This window comes from Fistularia commersonii, chromosome 21, assembly GCF_037954325.1.
Source record: "Fistularia commersonii isolate RoL2024-O1a breed Wild chromosome 21, RoL_Fcom_v1.0, whole genome shotgun sequence".
Lineage (NCBI taxonomy): Eukaryota > Metazoa > Chordata > Actinopteri > Syngnathiformes > Fistulariidae > Fistularia > Fistularia commersonii.
The window spans coordinates 53061-71720 of record NC_141304.1 but is presented as its reverse complement, the minus strand read 5'-3'; the positions used below and the strand labels follow the sequence as shown (position 1 = coordinate 71720).

The 18660-nt window shown below is 47.5% G+C and overlaps 1 protein-coding gene across 1 annotated transcript; it reads left to right on the top strand.

The window, feature by feature from the left end:
* Nucleotides 1-352: 352 nt before the first annotated feature.
* On the top strand, nucleotides 353-17634 carry cdk4 (cyclin dependent kinase 4). Its single transcript, XM_086169038.1, has 8 exons — nucleotides 353-617; nucleotides 7549-7783; nucleotides 7863-7998; nucleotides 8130-8297; nucleotides 14820-14929; nucleotides 15887-15937; nucleotides 16036-16171; nucleotides 16752-17634. Exons 2-8 carry the CDS (start codon nucleotides 7554-7556, stop codon nucleotides 16851-16853), a joined length of 933 nt encoding a protein of 310 aa, XP_086025164.1. The 5' UTR covers nucleotides 353-617; nucleotides 7549-7553; the 3' UTR covers nucleotides 16854-17634.
* The last annotated feature ends 1026 nt before the right edge of the window (nucleotides 17635-18660 follow it).

The following is an 18660-nucleotide window of genomic DNA, read 5'->3' as shown; positions in this document are numbered from 1 at the left end:
ACGGAATCTGAAAGAAAAACAAGAGGAAACGGCGCCGAGCGACCACTCGGGCTCTCGCTCGTATCTCTGGTGACATTAAAACACATTGGTTTTCAGCAAAACCAGCCACCGACATGTGTTTGTGTCCTGCTGCAGGAAGTATAACGATTTATTACAACATCACCCAACCCACAAACACACGCACACACACTTACACACACATTAGCATCCACCCAGATCGATATGTAAAGAAGGAAATGTTGAGAAAAAGAGGGATTTGGGCTCCGGCTGCAGAAATGTGAAATCTAATCTATATTTCTAATGTTTTTTTTTTTCAAAGTTGATTTGTGGACGGCTGTGGCTCCGCCTCCGATTGCTCGAAGCAACAGGAAGCGACAAACCCAAACTAGAGTGCAGGCAAGAAGAAAAAGTAGTGGAGGCCGGCGTCGTATCGTCTGATAGCCGTCAGCTTCGCCCCGTCAGCCCCGGTCCGGCGACACCCGAACCTCCGGTACGACCCGAACCGGCGCCCCCCCCCAGCCTCCGCCCGAGCCGACTCCTACGTGGCAGACATTTGAGCGATGTCCACCTCGCAAAGCTGAAGGGAGCGTACCTGCCTCGGAGAAGCGGCCGCCGCGGTAAGTCGCCGAGTCGAAACGGCGTCGTACGGTTGCGTGTGTGTATGCGTGTGTGCATGCGTGTGTGTGTGCGTGTGTAAGGGGGGAGGGGGGCGCTTAGCTGGCGGCTGTGCAATTTTCTCTCCTAAGCGTTGTGTTGTGGTGAAGGAAGTTTGTCTCGGCCGGAGATGACTTTCGCCGGCTCCCGTACTATTACGGTTCCCCTCCGCCACGTCAGTACGCGCGGAGGTGCCGGGGCTCCGGGGGCCTCCGCCGGGGCCCCGGCTGTCCGCCCGCCGCCCCCCGCTTTCTGGACACTTTAATTAACAAAGGAGGCGCTGTGGCCGCGGCGCCGCACCACGTGTCGCCGCCGCTCCGAGCCCGCACTTCCGCGGCGCGTCTCGCTCCGCCTCCGCCTGCCGGCCTCGGGCTTCCGTCCGCCGGCTTCCGCCTCCGTCCGCCGTCCGCCGGCCTCGGGCTTCCGTCCGGTTGTCGGCGGCTCGGGAAGAAAAGAACCCGGAACTTCCGCCGGGGCGCAAACCCCGAGCCGCCCCGGTTCCGTTCTTCCTCCGCGCAAGAAAACAGTCCCGGCAGAGGGGGAGGGGCTTATCGGCCGCGCGCCACGCGTCGGACCGCAGGGACCGGGCACGAGAAGATCGCACGCGCCCCGGTCGCTTCCGCCAGACAAGGAAGACCCGAAGACCGAGGACCACATCTCAGGACCCCCTCCATCTGTGGACTACATCTCCAGACCTCCTCCATCTGAGGACCACATCTCAGGACCCCCTCCACCTGAGGACCACATCTCAGGACCTCCTCCACCTGAGGACCACATCTCAGGACCACCTCCATCTGTGGACCACATCTCAGGACCCCCTCCATCTGTGGACCACATCTCCAGACCTCCTCCATCTGAGGACCACATCTCAGGACCCCCTCCACCTGAGGACCACATCTCAGGACCTCCTCCACCTGAGGACCACATCTCAGGACCTCCTCTACCTGAGGACCACACCTCCAGACCTGTCTAGTCCTTCTCCACCCGTGGGGAGCACCGGAGGCACAACATCTGGCCCTCCATCCGAGCCCGATGACTTGCTCTTTGTCCTGGGCCCGTTTGGTCGTGAGAAGTAAAATGGAGCCGATGACCCTCCGGCTCCGTCCTCGTTGTCGCAAAGGATAATCTAGAAGAATGTGCATGCAATGCGTTCACGCATGAGCCGCAGAGCTGGAACTTCTCGCTACTTCGCCGTGGTTCCGGCGCCACATCCGTCGAGGCGGAGCTCGAATCGCTATTTTCTGACCTTTCTCACGATGTCGTCTGAATATGTAACGGCAAACGAAAACACGGCCGTCGAGACCTTTTGAACGTGGAGGCGATGTTCGCCGAGAGCCAACAGCTTCAAACCCGCCGCTCGACGGAAACGACCGCGTGCCACCGATGGACGCCGGCGAGGAGATGAAGGCGAGAGGCGGGACCTCGGAGGAACGCACAGTGAAACGGCGTTTCCTCCGGGACAGGAACCGAACACGCGCTTTGACCCAAATGCCAGTAATGGGTCTGACAGCCGCCGCAGACATCAGAGAGGCGGTGTAATCAGCTGATCGTTCCTAATCAGCTGATTGCCCGTAATCAGCTGGGCGGATTCGATTGTTGCCGTGGTGATGCAAACCTCCCATGCCGTCCTGTCACACTGCTGTTGCTGTGTTACTTAAAAGTAGGTGAATAAAAACCCCCTTTGAGTAAAAGATTCGTGGAAACGTTGTGAGAATTGAAAGTCCAGTTTTTGCCCCCCCCCCCCCCCCCCCCCCCCCCCCCCCCCCCCCCCCCACACACACACACACTCACACACACATTCTATTCCTGTTTAGCGTTAAAGTCTCCTGCTTGACCTCCCGTCACCTGCAAGGTCACGCGTGACTGTTTTTTTCCTCTTATGGTAGGAGGCAACCTAGCTGTAATTTTATAGAAAGAAAAGAAATGTTTGAGTGCCATTAGTGAGAAGCTGAGAAGATCTGTTGAGTCCTCCAGCCTCCCAATGTTTTATGGGTAAATGCAGCGTGTCACCTTGCTGGCCAAAGGGAAAGCTTATTCTTGATACTTAAAATGGGTGTCTCAGTGCCATCCATCCATCCATCCATCCATCCATCCATCCATCCATCCATCCATCCATCCATCCATCCATCCATCCATCATCTGCTGCTTGCCCTGCACTCTGGTGGGGGGATGCTGCAGGCCATCCCAGCGGTGGTGGGGCGAGAGCCGGGGTTCGCCCTGGACTGGCCACATAAACAGACATACAAGTCGTTCACTCACTTATTCGAGGCAATTTTTCCCCTTTTTCTTCCAATGAACCTGCTGCATGTTTTCGGACCGTGGGGCGAAACCGGAGGAACCCCACGAAGACACGAGGAGAACGTGCACACAGGAAGGTCCCTTTGTCAGAATCCAGCCAGGGTCCTGTGCGCTGCGAGGTGGATGCTAACCGCTGCGCCGCCGTGCCGCCCAGGCGTCTCAGTGTCCTGTTTCTCCAAAATATTGTCCCGTAGGTTTCGTGCCATCCCGACCTGGTTTACGAACGGCCCTCAGCGGCAGGGCTCGAGATCACCCAACCGTAGGGACCCAATAGCTTTTCTTCAATGCTAATTGTAATATCTCTGCTATTAAGTGCTGGAATCTTTGAAACACCGACTGTTTTTGTGTTGTTTATACTCTTGATAATGAAAAGGGCCAAGGAGCTGTTGGTTGTTAGTATATCTCTGGTTGAATTCGGCGGTCAAGAAGAAAAGAGAGGGATCGCCCTCATAAATTTGAAGGGGTGCAAATTCCTGCCTTGAGAGTTAGATTTTAAAATGTCATAAAACCTTCCAAGCACCTCACAGAACAGAGATAATAAGATCCGTACTTGATACTCCTCGATACAGTGGTAACATATTATTGCAGGACTGTTGTCTCATACTTTGGCGTCATTGGACTTTTACCCAATAAAGCGGGACGCGTGTTTTGTCGTCAGTTCGGTCCTGAGGTGAATAACAGGATTCTAACTCTGTGGGATGATACACTGCATTGTTTGCAGACCCACGGCCGTGTGCAGGAAGGTTCTCCCCGGCGAGTTTCCTCGCCTGATGAGAATGAAAGCGAGGCGTCCGTCCGGACATGTAAGTCGACCAAGATGTTGAACTAGCTTGTGAATTTTTGGCTCCGTCCGTCCGTCCATTGCGTACCGCTTGTCCTACTCAGGGTCGCGGGGGATGCCGGAGCCTATCGGGGGGCCGTGGGGCGAGAGGTGGGGTTCACCTTGGACTGGTCGCCAATCGGGGTTAGGGTTAACCCTAACCCATTCGCACATCTGGCCACTTTCCCCAATTTTTTCCAATTAACCTGGTGCATGTTTTTGGACCGTGGGAGGAACCTGTAGAACCCGTCGGAAACCCACGCAGACACGGGAAGAACACGCAGTCCCAAAAGCACGCCCGAAAAGAAAGCCCCCTTGTCAGAACGGGGTCCTTCGTGCCGCCTGAATTTTTGGCTCGCAGCAGTCATTGGTCACCAGAGTGATTCAAAAGGTAGTAAAACCACCACTAGTTGAAGAGGATCATCTTTATATGTGTCGCCTGCAGTTTTCACCCTACGTAACCTGGTTTTCCCTATAAGCTGGTGAAACCACTCTGCAGAAAAAGTCAGTGGCGAGGCTTTCAGCGAAAGGCTTGATTTGCGTTCCGCAGGCTAGATCCTGCGGTGTCGCCTACAAAAAAAGATGAGCGGCGTGCAAAAGAGAGTAAGTTTCTTATTGGATTATTAGGGTGGCGGTCGAGTGTTTTTGCTGCAACTTACCGTTGCATCTTTTATCACAACTTCTCTGCAGAAACCATTTTAACAGGTCCTCCTACTTATCTGTCTGTCTTTGACAAGTCCTTTTGCACGCAGCTGAAGACAATGCAGCTCAGAATTTGCATCTTTTTTCCCGTAATGGCGACAGTTTGTTGGAATTAGAGAGGCGGAAGCTGCTCAGTAGAGCTGGGTTATACAATACTGTATTGTTACTACAATATATATACAATATACTATACGGGGTTGTTTATTTATTTGTCATTTTGGTAAACTTTTAAGATTAAGACTGCTGAAGATAGAAGCTCAATATAGCCAATAGCAGGACCTCAGGCAGAGGCATGCTCTGGACTGGAAAGGTAGAAGGGACTGTGAGTCGCACAGGAAGTTGTGAAACCCCAAAACACTTGTTAAACAGCAGGTAACCACAGCAGATTTAGGTCCCCACAATATCAGATATGATAGAGAAGGTTGCAGTCGGAGGACATTTCGTCGTGTCACATCATCCAGTAGATGTGTTTCCTATAAACCGAGTAGAAATGTGAACCATCTTTTTGTCTCACGACGTTTGGGTTTATCTGTTTTACAGCCCGTACACTTTTAGAAGCCAGAAGAAAATGTGCCCGAAAGGACGGCGCCGGGTTCATGTGAAGAGTCAGGGCAAAAAAAACCTCCCCGGCCAAAAAGTGTGGGTTGTGTGGCCGGCAGGGACTTCCTGCGCAGGTAGAGCTGCCCCCTTCTCATGCCATCACGCGATCGCGCCATGAGAAGTCGCTAAAAACGCGGTGTTCACTCACTTCAGTGAGTCACTTGACTTCTCACAGGAGTTCAGGTGCTTAGTCAGGCACTCACAGATTGTAAAACATTCGGTGGATGTGGTTGTAGCCTGAGTAGTATTGACCACACTGGAGCGGACCTTGGCTCGGTGGAGGCAAAACAGTTCCGGTGCAGAGCAAAGAGAAATGCGATCTCTCGATGCATTTCCACCTCGTCCGATAACACTTTAGTGTTCCAGTTCGGCGGCTTTCATATACGAAATGAGTTAAACCCAAAAAACAGAACAAAAGTCTTGACTTGGACATCCCGCAGCTACACGGGAGGCCTTTAAACTGTGCCTGTTATTTCCCGAGATGCTTTGTTGCCGTTCTAAGATGGGTTGTTTGCTGTTAGCGCCGTCCAAAATGCCCTGGAAGTTTCAAAAGGAAAACTTCTGATGATGCTACTCATGATGCAAAGTGACCAAGAATAGGGATAGTCATTTATTCACTCACAATTATGTGTCCGCTATGATTGCTCTTCTCAAGGGGGAAGGGAGACATTGAGCAGGAGGCGGGGCACAACCTGGACCAATGATCTGCCAATCGGGGCCGCATATCGACACATGCAAGCTTTCACGGTCGCTTTTGCACCTAGAGTCAATTTATAGTCTCCAATTATTATTATTATTGATGTGTTTGGACTGTGGGAGGAAGAGAGGGAACCTGCAGAAAACCTTCTTAGTGTGCAGGACATAACTACCTCGGCCAGCCCGGACTGTGGGATCCTGTTGCTTTAAGGCGAGAGTGCAAGCCCTTGCGCTCCTGGCAGCCACTCTGTAGTGATATATCGGATCATCATCGGCTCATATTTTAGTAGCTTTGAAGTTGTTACAGAAAAATGGCCGCACTAATGTTTTGCGACCACGTTGTTTGTGTAACAGAACATTTGAAATAAACCAGTCAATGCATGGGCACAAATAACATCTCTTATGGCAAAGTTTTTCATGTGAGAGCACAGCGACGAGCCAATACCGACATGAAAGTTGGCATTAACAAATCCACAGACCATCTGCGCAGTCTTCCACAACCTCTTAGCACCGTTCAGAGTGCCGAGGTTTGGTTTTCCAACCCGCAGATATGCTGCCCTGTGCACTCGCGCTGCTGCTGTCTACGTTCATCAATATTTGAGTCGGGTTTTTTTTTTTCCCCTCCGAGCATTAGCTGTCTAATAGTGCGAGCATTAGGCCTCGCCAGTCTGCTCCACAGCACCTCTCTGGACAGCTGAAGGGTTTGCATGGACAGAACTGGCTGGCTAAAACACAGGGTGTTGTTGCTGAGGCTGGCTGTTTCAGGGGGAAAAAGCCCTCATTCTGAAGCTTTCCTCCCCCAGCCTCCATAAAGTCTGAACATGAAAGTGTCGTCTGTTAAAACTTGGAAGTAGTGGAATAGTTACTTCTGCCACAAACTGGAAGCAGTTTGACTAAAAATAGTTTTGCTCTTTTTTAAATTCCCATTCAGTTCCTGTATTGAGGTTGAAGCTCAAGAATTTTGGAAGAGCGCTCTTTTAACCGTCATTTCAAAAGACTCGGGAACAGAGAGGCAACCCGGGTTAGCTTAATGTAGTCTCAGACCGGGGAGGTCTTCGTCTTCACCGATGAAGATTCCCCGGCTTCTCTCTGCCTCGGCATGAGCCCAACCAAGTTCATTCTGTAAATGAGAACACCGCTGTACTGTAAATGTTGGAGCTTTACTATATTTAGCAGCTGAAGTGGTGTAGCACTGTGGATCACAAGTCTAGCTCCGGCCCCTGAGTGAAACATTTCAACACCTATCAGGGCAGTGCTACTGGGGTTCAGGAAAAATTCACGTTTCTCTGAGAAACAACTTGATGAACTCCAGTTTGGTACATTTTTGTCTGGTGCCATCATTTGGAATTTCAAAATATATTTAATGGAGAAGAGCATCAAACTTTGTCTTGTAAGCAGACAGACGATAGAAGAGATAGCTATGCCTTGGGGTGTTTGCCGTCTTATGTAACCGAGGAATCCCCTCCTGAAGGGAAGGAATCACAGCTCAACTCTTGATATTTTAGCGGTTCGCTTAGAACAGGGACATGGCTTCTCTGGCTTCTCCTGCTCACTGTCCATTATCAAGCTCCTACGAGAAAGGAAACGTTCCCATGCTTGAAACGGACCGTGGTGGAATGACTCTCTGAAAGTTGATTTTCCAGTGTTACTCTTATACAGAACCCGGCAGATGGCTAATATTAAGGCTAATACGCACAGGAATATAGTGCCACGTTTCATCACGTCACTTATCGATGGTCAGCGTTTCCATGTTTTGTATCTCATATCTGTCATTTCAGTTTGTATGAAACTGGCCATGGCCCACTGCACCAGTATCCAGTATGAGCCAGTGGCAGAGATCGGAGGAGGTGCTTACGGGACCGTTTACAAGGCCCGTGACATAGAAAGTGGAAAGTTTGTGGCCCTGAAGAGCGTGCGCGTCCAAACAGACCAGAACGGCCTCCCCATCTCCACAGTCCGAGAGGTGGCCCTGTTGAAAAGGCTGGAGCAGTTTGACCACCCCAACGTGGTCAGGTAAGGCCGCCGTCACACACGCGTGTCACGCACAGTCCGATGTGAAGCGTCCTCATAGGATATTCCTGCATATGCGCAGGCTCATGGATGTGTGTGCCACCCAGAGGTCGGGCCAGGAGACCAAAGTCACTCTGGTGTTTGAACATGTGGACCAAGACCTCAAGACATACCTAGAGAGAACCCCGGCTCCCGGGCTGTCTCCTGGCCGAATCAAAGTGAGGACCGACTTCAACCATACCTAAATACTCCTCATTACATCAGTGTCAAGGAGGGAAAAAAAAGGGCCGCAGTCATAACCTACTGCACTGTCTAGTTTCTGTTAAAATGTGTCTTCCTGTTTTGGCAGGACTTGATGAGTCAGCTGCTGTGTGGGCTTGCATTCCTGCACTCTAACCGTGTAATGCACAGAGACCTGAAACCAGAGAACATTCTGGTGACCAGCCAGGGTCAGGTAAAGCTGGCCGATTTTGGACTGGCCCGGATCCACAGCTGCCACATGGCCCTCACCCCTGTGGTAAGAATCGGCTGCATTTTTGGATTGAGAGGGTTCACCAAAGCACACCCTGTTTTTTCTTTTGTTTCCGTATGACCTTTTTTTGAAGGATTTTACTCAGTAGATCACTCCATCAGTCCAAAGTCTCTTTTCCACGCAGCTAGAAAGTATCTGAGGTGAAGGAAATTCCTGAGCACTTTTACACAGTGTCGTTTGAGTCAGGAATATCGTATTGCTTTGTTCCATCTCGCTCTCTTTGTAAAGGTAAAGAGGAATACAGTCTTTTGGCCTCAACTTCTTTGTAAAGTGCTGCAGAACATCAGAAAAGGTTCTTCGTTCGCACTTGTGTTTGTAAATCCCAATCCATTACAGAGCACCGGAACCCTGCAAATAGTCACACGCTGCGGAAGGGTTACATGAGGGCTGTTTGGGTTCCGTGTAAACAAGGAAAGTAGAACAATGGTAGGGTCAGTTTAGCGACCTTTGTCTAAAAAGGGCTTGGATTTTCAGAATCGGAACGAGACCTGACTAAAATAGTGCGTCCTGGAGACCTCGCTATGGCAGTGCTTTTGAACCTTGTCTGAGCCGCAGCGCATTTTTTCCATTCAAAAAATCCTGCGGCACACCACCAACCAAAGATGTTATGAAATGACTCGAGCCTCACACAGTAATGATAACATAGTCTTTTAATTTATTTCTTTTCACTCAGCGTGAAACCTGGGCCTGTTCAGACGGATACCATGGCAGGAACTGAAGAAAGACACTCATAAAGTTCTTCTTCAATTACTCTCAGTCTCTCTCTGTTTTTAGTCTACATAGCAGTCAGGCTCGAGAAGCTCAGCTCACATAGGTATGTGGTGGAAAACGGGAGGAGCATCGAAATAGCTGTTGACCAAAAGCTGTCCAAAGGTAGATCACCAAGGCTTGGCTTTGAACCGTGATCTTGTCTGGGTTCCTCGAGCTCCTCCTGCTCCTGCATGTCCTTACCAGTAACTGCTGCCGAGCTATATGGTTCTCGAACTCAGTCACGGTAGTTTTACCTATTCTGTCACAGAGCGCAGCAGTGCTGACATCATGCCGTTTCTGAGTGAGTGAGAACATGTCAAGGTTCGCACTTTTCACGTGTTGTTCTGAATCGGTTTTATTTTTTTATATGTACTTGTGAGCAGCTCTACATTTCGAGCCTTGCATACATGTGTTCAGTTCATTCGGATGCTGAAAGATATCCGCCAGGTACGCTAGCCTTGCAGACCACTCATCACTTGCAAGCAGCTTTGCGTTATCCGACCTCTCATTAGTCAGAAAACCTTTCAGTTTTTCGAGCAGGTCGAGCACAAGCGCCCGCACTCTCCTGCACGACAACCAACCGACCTCTGTGCGTAGGACTGAGGCTCCATGCTTTGACACCCATTTCCTCACAAAAAGTTGCAAATACCCGACTTCACAAGTCTCTGCTTGACAGTGTTGACCATGCGCACATCATCATCAGCACAGGAGCTCTGTCCCCTGGTCAAGTCTTGTCAACGAGTGCCTCACGGTGCAAAAAGCGGTACATAACAGTAAGATCAGGGTTTCTCCCCTTCACTCCGCTAACAAAGCCTTCGGCATGCCCAACCATGCCTGCTGCTCCAACAGTGCGGACGCTTGTGCAAGGGTGTCACTTAAGTCTTCCTTGTACAAGATATTCTGATGTGATTGGAAAAAAGTCTTCACCTGTTGGGTTATCTGGCAAAGCCTTGCAAAATAGGAAGTTTTCTCTGATGGCGTCTCAATCCACAAATCACACGTTGGCCAAGAGCTGTGCATGTCCACCAACATCCATCAACTCAAATTTCCCGCTGACTCATATCATTTTCAAGACGTTCGATGTCTTCAGAAATGGCAAATACATTTGCCATTTGCCTCTGGCAAATGTGTTATCCGAGAGTGGGACTTTTGCTCTCTTTAACTGGGTCAGGGTCGAGCGTCCCGTTTTCAATGGCTTTGCAGACAGGTTGTATCAATGTCTCTGCTACAGTGTGTGGCTTTTTTGATTTGGCTACAAGTTCAGCAACTTGGTAGCTCGCTTTAAGTGCTCCGTCATTCACCGTTGAGTATTTTCTCATGATCGCCCAAAGTTTTCTCCACGGGTTCACACAGGCAAACATATTAGTCCACATCCTTGCTTTGAGGTGACAGGTGCTGGGTTTTCAGATGGTGTCTGAGCATGCTCGGTACCACGGCACCGTCGGACAGGTTTTTGCTGAACACCAAGCACTGTAGAGCCTTCTTATCCTCTAATTAAAGTAAACGAGATTAATTCTCTTACTCGAACTTCCTCTGTTGGTCAGAATTTTGTTCAGGGCCCAGGACGAAGTTTGTTATTTTTCCTTTTCAAAAACCTTTCCATCACGGTCACCGCCATCTCTCACTTGTATCACTGATTCTATCGTCTTAAGTAATAAGGTTATTAGCAACCTGCTGCCGCCCACTGTGAAATTACTCTACCTCTCACTGCCTGTTTGCAGCATACACACTCACAATAGCTAATTATTCACAGGTAACAATTGATTCGTTTACAAAAATATTTTAGACCAGCTAAATGACATTGAATAATTTCACATGGCACACCCGATGAGCTTTCACGGCCCCCTCGTGTGCACAGTGGTTGAGAAACACTACGCTGTGGTATGACTTAAGCCATGTTAAATAACACCCCCCCCCCCACATTCTCTATCAAGCTGTAAATCTAAATCTGCTTATTTTTCTTGTTGCTTCTTCTCGTAGCAAGTGGACTTGATTGTCTTCAAATCAAGTCCAGTTGCTACGAGAAGAAGCTTTTGACAAGAATTGACTATGATTTAGATGACTGAGAACGTCCACGGACAAATCAGCCCATTGTTATCATTAAAATATTCATGATACTTGATAACGGTAATTAGAATTGTAAAGATCAACATCCGGCTGAAGAAATATTACCACATCACTAAAGATAAAGTATTAACTAACGGTCGAACTTTCCAACTCGGACCGGTATCAGGGTTGTAGGGTCTCCGAGCTGTCGTCGTTCGGCGGTGGCGTCCGTCCCCCGGCCGGGGTTTCCCCGCACAGAGAGCAGGGAGTTCTGTTGATGAATACTGTGTATCAGCGACGCAGCAAATCTCGTGGTCTGTAACCATGGAAACTGACTTTGTGAGGCTAACCTGTCAGGGTTTCACCAACTGCCAGCCACTCCTCCCTTTAACAGAGCCAGACACTTTCCACATTCCCTCGGACCGCAGCAAATGTCACATCAAAGCACATTTTGGCACCGCGATCGAGATCTTTGCCGGATGTCAACCATTTTCATGCACAGTCATCCCTTTGGGCAGTTTCTCAGTCTCACATTCAAATATGACCAAGGCTTATCTCACCCGTTGCTCACAATAAAATCCAGCCATGCTGTTCTCCGGAAGTGGAAGTTCTTTGTGCAGGTGGTTCCAAGAAGGCTTTCTAGAACAAAAAGTGTCATCTCAGGTCAAATGTGAAAAATATGCCCTGGACCAATAGATATTATTGGTCAGAGTGATGGAACGTGGTTATTTTAATTTCAAAATATTTCATGCAAAAAGAGCTCCTGAGAACAATCACTTTAATGTGGCTGATCTGTAGGATCCAAATAGATATCTGAAGACCCAAATGCCTGTTTGAATGGAAACAAATAATGTTGCGATCTTATGCTAAAGAATGCGTTTGAGTTTTTGGCACTGAGGTTCTGTGGTCAGCATTCTCTCCCGACAGTATGAACGTTTTCAGGTTCTAACATCCAACCGGCTTCCCCATGAAGCTTGCATGTTCTCCCCATGCCGAAGCGGGTTCTACAGTTTCAAAATAGTCAGCAAGTTCGTTGAAGAGCCTTAATTGTCTAGAGGTGGGAATGAGCTGCGGCTCTCATTTGTACATGTCGCAGCTGAATTTGTAGTGGCTTGGATGAGAATCAGCACCTCCAAATCTGACGTCGTGGTCCCCGGCCGGTAAAAGTTGGAGCGCCCGCTCTCCCTTGGCGATGAGCTCCTGCCTGAATGGGAGGAGTTCAAGTATGTTGGGATCTAGTTCACGAGTGACGGAACCATGGACCGGTAGATCGACAGGTGGATCGGCGGGGCCTCGACAGAAATGTGGGCTCTGCATCAGTCTGTCCCGCTAAAGAAGGAGCTTTTCCCAAAAGGCAATGCTTGCTTATGGTCACTTGGATGCGCTTGGTGATGTGTGGTTTAAATGCAGCTCTCTGCACACTGTTCTTCAGCTCATCTGAAGGCCACATGAAGTTTGGAGGTCTGTAGCCATTGACTCTGCAGAAAGTTGGCGACCTCTTGGCACTATGCGCCCCAGCGTCCGCTGGCCCCGCTCCGTCAGTCGACGTGGCCTACCACTTCCTGGCTGAGTTGCTGTTGTTCCCAAACACTTTCATACTCTTAGAATTCAGTTGACCGTGGAATATTTAGTGGATTTGTTGCTCAGGTGGCATCCTATCACAGTCCCACAGTGGAATTCTCTGAGCTCCTGAGAGCGAGCCATTCTTTCACAAAAAAACAGCACGCATGCCTAGGTGCTTGATTTTATCCACCTGTAGCCATGGAAGTGATTGGAACACCTGATTCCCATTACTTGGATGGGTGAGCCAATACTTTGGCCATATAATGTAGAATCACTCATTATGTCAGTGGGGTCTCAAACTCAGCACAGTGACATCTGCTGGACTAAAAGTCGCCAAATCATTCTGTCAAAACCAGGATGTATGAATATTTTGAAAGTCAGCCGGACCAGGAGAGAGTGTGTCGGTTGTGTATTGATTTGATATTTCTTGCCATTTTATGTGATGAAGATCATGCATGGAATTAAGACGCTGTTAACATTCACAGATCGCTGTCAGTGGTGTCTCGTGCTACGCTGCCTTTTTGTTTAGATTGTTTAGATTGTTTGCCGTTCTGCCTGCCGGATCAGCTCCACTCAGATCAACATGGCCTGTGTCATAAATTTACTCGCTGCATATTTCATAAAAAGCGGAGCCTGGTGTGTCTGGGAGGCTGCTAAAGGCACCACGGCACTTTGGCTGGCTGAGAGTGGAAGTGCACTGACAGACTCAGCTGACACCGCAGTCAACCTTCCTGCTGCTCGGATCAGATTCAAACTGATGACAGTTAGAATAATAGGGCATTTGCCATTTCATCTGACAGCTGAATAGATAAACAAGAGGGAAAAAACTACATGGGGTTGTGACTCAGTAATAATTGATTTTATTTAGAAGGGCCAACATTTCTGACAGCACAGAGTTGATGCGTTATACATATAGTATGTGCCGTTTGTACATAAAGCATGTACATAATAGCTATGTCCAAAACATCTAATGGCTGAAACGGTTAAGAAGTCTCATAAAAATAATAATGTTGTGTTCCAAAAACCTTTGCACTAATAACCTATGCCAGCGCATGGTAATGAAGGGGCAGCTGCGGTTCTCTTGGGTGTCCCTCCACTCGAAAGGTTGGTGGTTCGATTCCTGACACCCGCTGTTTGCCTGCCAGAGTTCCTTTGGTAAGGCGCCGATCCTCCACTTGTGTGAATGTAATCCATTGTAAAGTTCTTTAATACCATGGGGTGATGAAAGCGCTATTTTAATGAAGACTATCTATCACATCCTGAAGTAAAGATACAAAACCTCAGATCGACCAAATGATGAAAAACAATCACAGCAACATTGACCAGAAAACAAAAAACGATCTCACAAAATGACAGATTGTGATGCAGATCAGCGGCTCGACATTTTACAAGCCTTTGCCGAGCTGCGCATCTGGGGCCGGGCCAGACGGAGGCCGAGTAAGTCAAACGAGACGGCGGCGCTCTCCAGGTCTTCCGGGTGGGGGGGACCTGTGACGGCCGGCTGCACGATCCCTCTAGAGCAGTGGTCCTCAACCCCCGGGCCGCGGACCGGTACCGCTCCGTGGATCAATTGGTACCGGGCCGCACAAGAAATAATCAATTATTTCCGTTGGATTAATTATCTTGGGTCTGAACAATCTTTATTTTGAAAAATGACCAGAATCTCTCACTTACATCACGATCACTTGAGCGGCAAAAATGTAACCCACAAGCTAGCAAAATGAGTAATAAACAGACGTCAGACGAGAAGTTTCTTTTTCGAAGGGGAAAAGGTGGATCCACGTTTTTTATTATTATAGTCGCAACATAAACAATCTACATGTACCCCCCCTCCCCCAGTAAAATTGTCAAGCGTTGACCGGTCAGCGGTGATAAAAAGGTTGGGGACCTCTGCCCTGGAGGGTTTTTGGTTCACCTGCAGGGCCTGCTCAAGCCCTTTAAAGCTGGAGGTTTTGGTCACGAGAAGCTCTTGACCATCGGTGAGGATCAGAACTGTGAACATACTGATTTACTGGGAGCTCTGGTTTGTGGCTTGGCTAATTTAGACGTCCCCCCACCCCCCCCACCCCCGTGTCAATATAAAGTGTATAATAGGTAAGTAATAAATCGTGTAGCCAGTCCTCAACCTCACTCACCTGTGTCTTGCAGGTGGTGACCCTCTGGTATCGACCCCCGGAGGTTTTGCTGCAGTCCAGTTACGCCACACCCGTGGACATCTGGAGCACCGGTTGCATCTTTGCCGAGATGTTCCGACGCAAGTGAGTCAGCGGATTGATTATCAGAAACAGCATCGTCGGCTGCTTCTTTGTTGCGTTGACATGGCTGATTGAGGTGCTCATCTGAAAGTTATGAGAATTTGAGTTTTTTTTTTTTGCTTGTAACGGAGCCTCCGCATTAACCACGTCACCTAAACACATTTCAGTACTTGCTATTTTGCTTGTTTGTTTGATTAAAAATATCATTTTTTGACCAGAATGATCAATTATTTGCAAACAGCCACATAAAAGACCGTCAGATACCCTGTATATTCTGTGGATTATTTCTGCAGAGGAGAAAAGTATTGCCGGTTAAGGCCGCCGCCAGGTTTTACTTGATGATGTCATGATCTCATGACTCACAGCTGTGACACCCGCAGGTCGGGATCTTCCGATGGCCGTGAAGAGTCACCCGGATGTAAAGAGAACAGACGATACGCAAACTGCATTCCCATTTGCGATCAAATTATCTTACTAGGAATTTGGGAAAGTGTGTAACAGTGTTTTTTTTTCATTAAATGAAGTAGCTACTTTGAGAGGTAAACACATACCTTGAGAGTATTTTCTGTCTAATTTTAAGAGTAGAGACCCAACAAATTGACCGCTGTAATAGTAGTTGTAAGAAACCTGGCTAGTATCAGGAGTGTACAAAAGCCGGACGACTTGTTACGTGAACGTTTGGATAAAAGGGTCGCGTCATATGTAAACTGAACACTGCCCGTCCAGCTGTGGGCGCACTGGCTTCATCTGGTGGTTAGAATGACGCACTGCACATAGTCAAGCCGCCCACTCGATTGTTGATAAGGTACTGGAACAGAATAAATGCGACTCAAAAATGCCTCTCCAATTGTTCTGAACTTATTTGTTACTTGAGATACTTGTAATCAAGCCTTACCATCAGCTGCTGTTTGGTTCCTGCACTTAAAGAAAACGTTAATGACACATGTTTACATGTTTAAGACCCCTGTTCTGCGGAGAGTCCGAGGTGGACCAGCTTGCAAAAATATTTGAGTAAGTAATAAATATCCCGTTGTGTCAACTCGAGCAGACGTGCCTGCCGATAACTAAACTCCACTCACTGAATGATTTTATTTTTTAACCATTTTCAGAGTTCTTGGTTTGCCACCGGAGGACGAGTGGCCAACTGATGTGTCGCTTTCGAGAAGAAATTTCCCCCCGCTCTTATCCCGCCCGGTGACGGACTTTGTTCCAGAGATAAATGAGCAGGGGGCTCAACTACTGCTGGTAAGATTTTTGACGGGAAATTTGAAATTAATGCGGCGGCCTGTTCTCTCCAGTCTTTTCCCCCCTCCATCTTGGCCAGTTGAAATGTCAAAATTGAGAAATTAACAGATAAGCGGCCTTTAGACTGAAGCTGCTGTTCAGTCAAGAGGTCCAGGCAATATGACTGGTCTCTCCTTCTGTTGAAACTTTGAGAAACAAACTGTCCTGTAAAAGTTATTATGAAAGCATTTGCTTAGGAGAGAATGGCGCTGATTAGGGTTACGTTTGCGTGCTATGAGAGAGAAATATTTGAAACCAGTATTTGAAAGTTTCCAACATACTTATCACTTTTGGGGTCATTTTTTTCCCCATGAGTTCCATTTATTAAGGAAAAGTTCAATATTTTCATCAGTAATTTTGCAGAATTTCCACCGGTTGCTTGGCAACTGGTTAGGTGTGGAAAGCACAGATGGCAAATTGCAAATTTTCCAATGGCAGATTTCAGGAGTAGAAAGTGATGATCCCTTTAGCCTATAGCTGGACTTGAGATTAGTCTGAGTCGTCACTCTAATGTCCGGTTGTTCTCTTTCTTTCTCCACAGAAAATGCTAACATTTGACCCCTTCAAAAGAATATCTGCCCTGAACGCACTAGACCACGCATATTTCCAAGACGAGGAGACATTGACTCAGACAAAAAGCTGAAACAACGCCACTTAAGATGCAGCAGGAGTTAATGACATCTAAGTTTAGACCTAGCCCCTACCAGAAAACATTTTAATTTCTGTTTTTGCCTTTCAAGATGTCTGGCTTGTGCTGTGGGATATATTTCATTACTCCTGCCTAAAAGAAAAAAAGGAATCAAAAAAATTCAAAAAAAGGATAAAGGAGTCAGTGATGTGGAATTTAAAATATGAAGAGGAGCAAGCTCTCGGATTGCTGACATTCCTTTCAAACATATAAATGTCACACTTAATGATATTAACATGTCACGGATCAAGGACAGTACCAGTATTTTGATGTTTGCTTTCCGTGTCAGTCTTGTCGGCAGGAGTTGTTCTGCAGCGCCCGGCTTCTCCTTCAAACGTAGACCTTGTTACTTTTCGTACGGTGTTGAGGGGAAGCGCGCACGTCTGATTTAAGCGACACGCCAGAGGGCCGGTGCTGCCAGTAGTTTGTCAGTCACTTGTATTTGTGTTCATATTTATCATGCAAAAGGAAGTGATGACGTCCCATGTCTGTGCCAGAAACGAGTCTTTACGGTAGTTATTACGACATAAGTGTATTCAATCCGTGCAACATAAGGAAAGATACGTGTGATGATATATAGGTATTATCATCAAGTTCTGTTGCAGAATATCATCATTGTCTCTGGTGGAGGACTAAAGGACTTACATGTTTAACATTTCTTGTCTTTTGCTGAAACCATGTGAAATCAACAGCACTGCCAACAAAAAACATCTATTAAAATACACTTTTAATCACATTTAACCCACAGTATGTGTTATTTATGGATATAAAATCCATGTGTTTCCCGTTAAGAGTGATTGCAATTTTGCCATCATAGTTCGTGATGATTCAAGTGGACAAGCGGACCTTTGCCCAAAACTATTCATGTGCACAGCTGACTTACGGTCAAGCCCCAAGTTATACATATACCCCAGGGGTATGAATAATTTCGGGCTTGACAATACATTTACATATTCGACAACCTCTCCTGAAAATGGTTGCGTGTCAGATGTAACCCAGGAATATGGCAAGTAACTGGGATATTGCAAATATCTGCACAATATTTGGAACACTGCAAATATCTGCACAATTAATATGCTAACTCTTACACAACCACACACTAACTTAGGCATAGAAACTGTCACACAAGAGTCCACTTTTTGACGGAAAATTGTTGTATCGCGGCACAAATTAAAAAAAAAAAGGTTTTAAAGACCCGGTCATATTGCAATTATAAAGATGCATGGAAGTAAATCATTTATAAACAGTATTGATTTATTATGACATAGTCAGCACCACAAACACATTCTCCTGTGCACACTTTCCAAGTTGTGCTGACTGCTCCTTATGCCAAGCAAGGTTTTTAGCTGCTGTTATTGATACGCTGGTATCACACAGGGGTTTTACTGTCATCAGCGCAAGTTGCGCGATCATAGAAATGGAGTTGATTATTTTTTCAATTTCTTGAGTTGATGTGAGAAACAAATAGACAAATGTAAGTGACAAGAGTCACAGAATAGATCAAATCCCCAGCCAGAAGATAATAAATGATCTTTATTTCAAGTGAGATCTACAGCCCGTTAAGACACTGTAATTTGCATACCGAACCCAGTAACGCAGACCCTTAAATGATGGATAACGCAGTTGTAACAAGAGCAGTTATACCGCTTAACGCAGTGATCTTTTAGAATCAGTCTTTGTGTGCAGTTTTGTATTTTAAGGATTCATTATGCAACTGGCGAGGAGGGGAGATTGTGCTATAAATGGCTGGGGACCATCTACC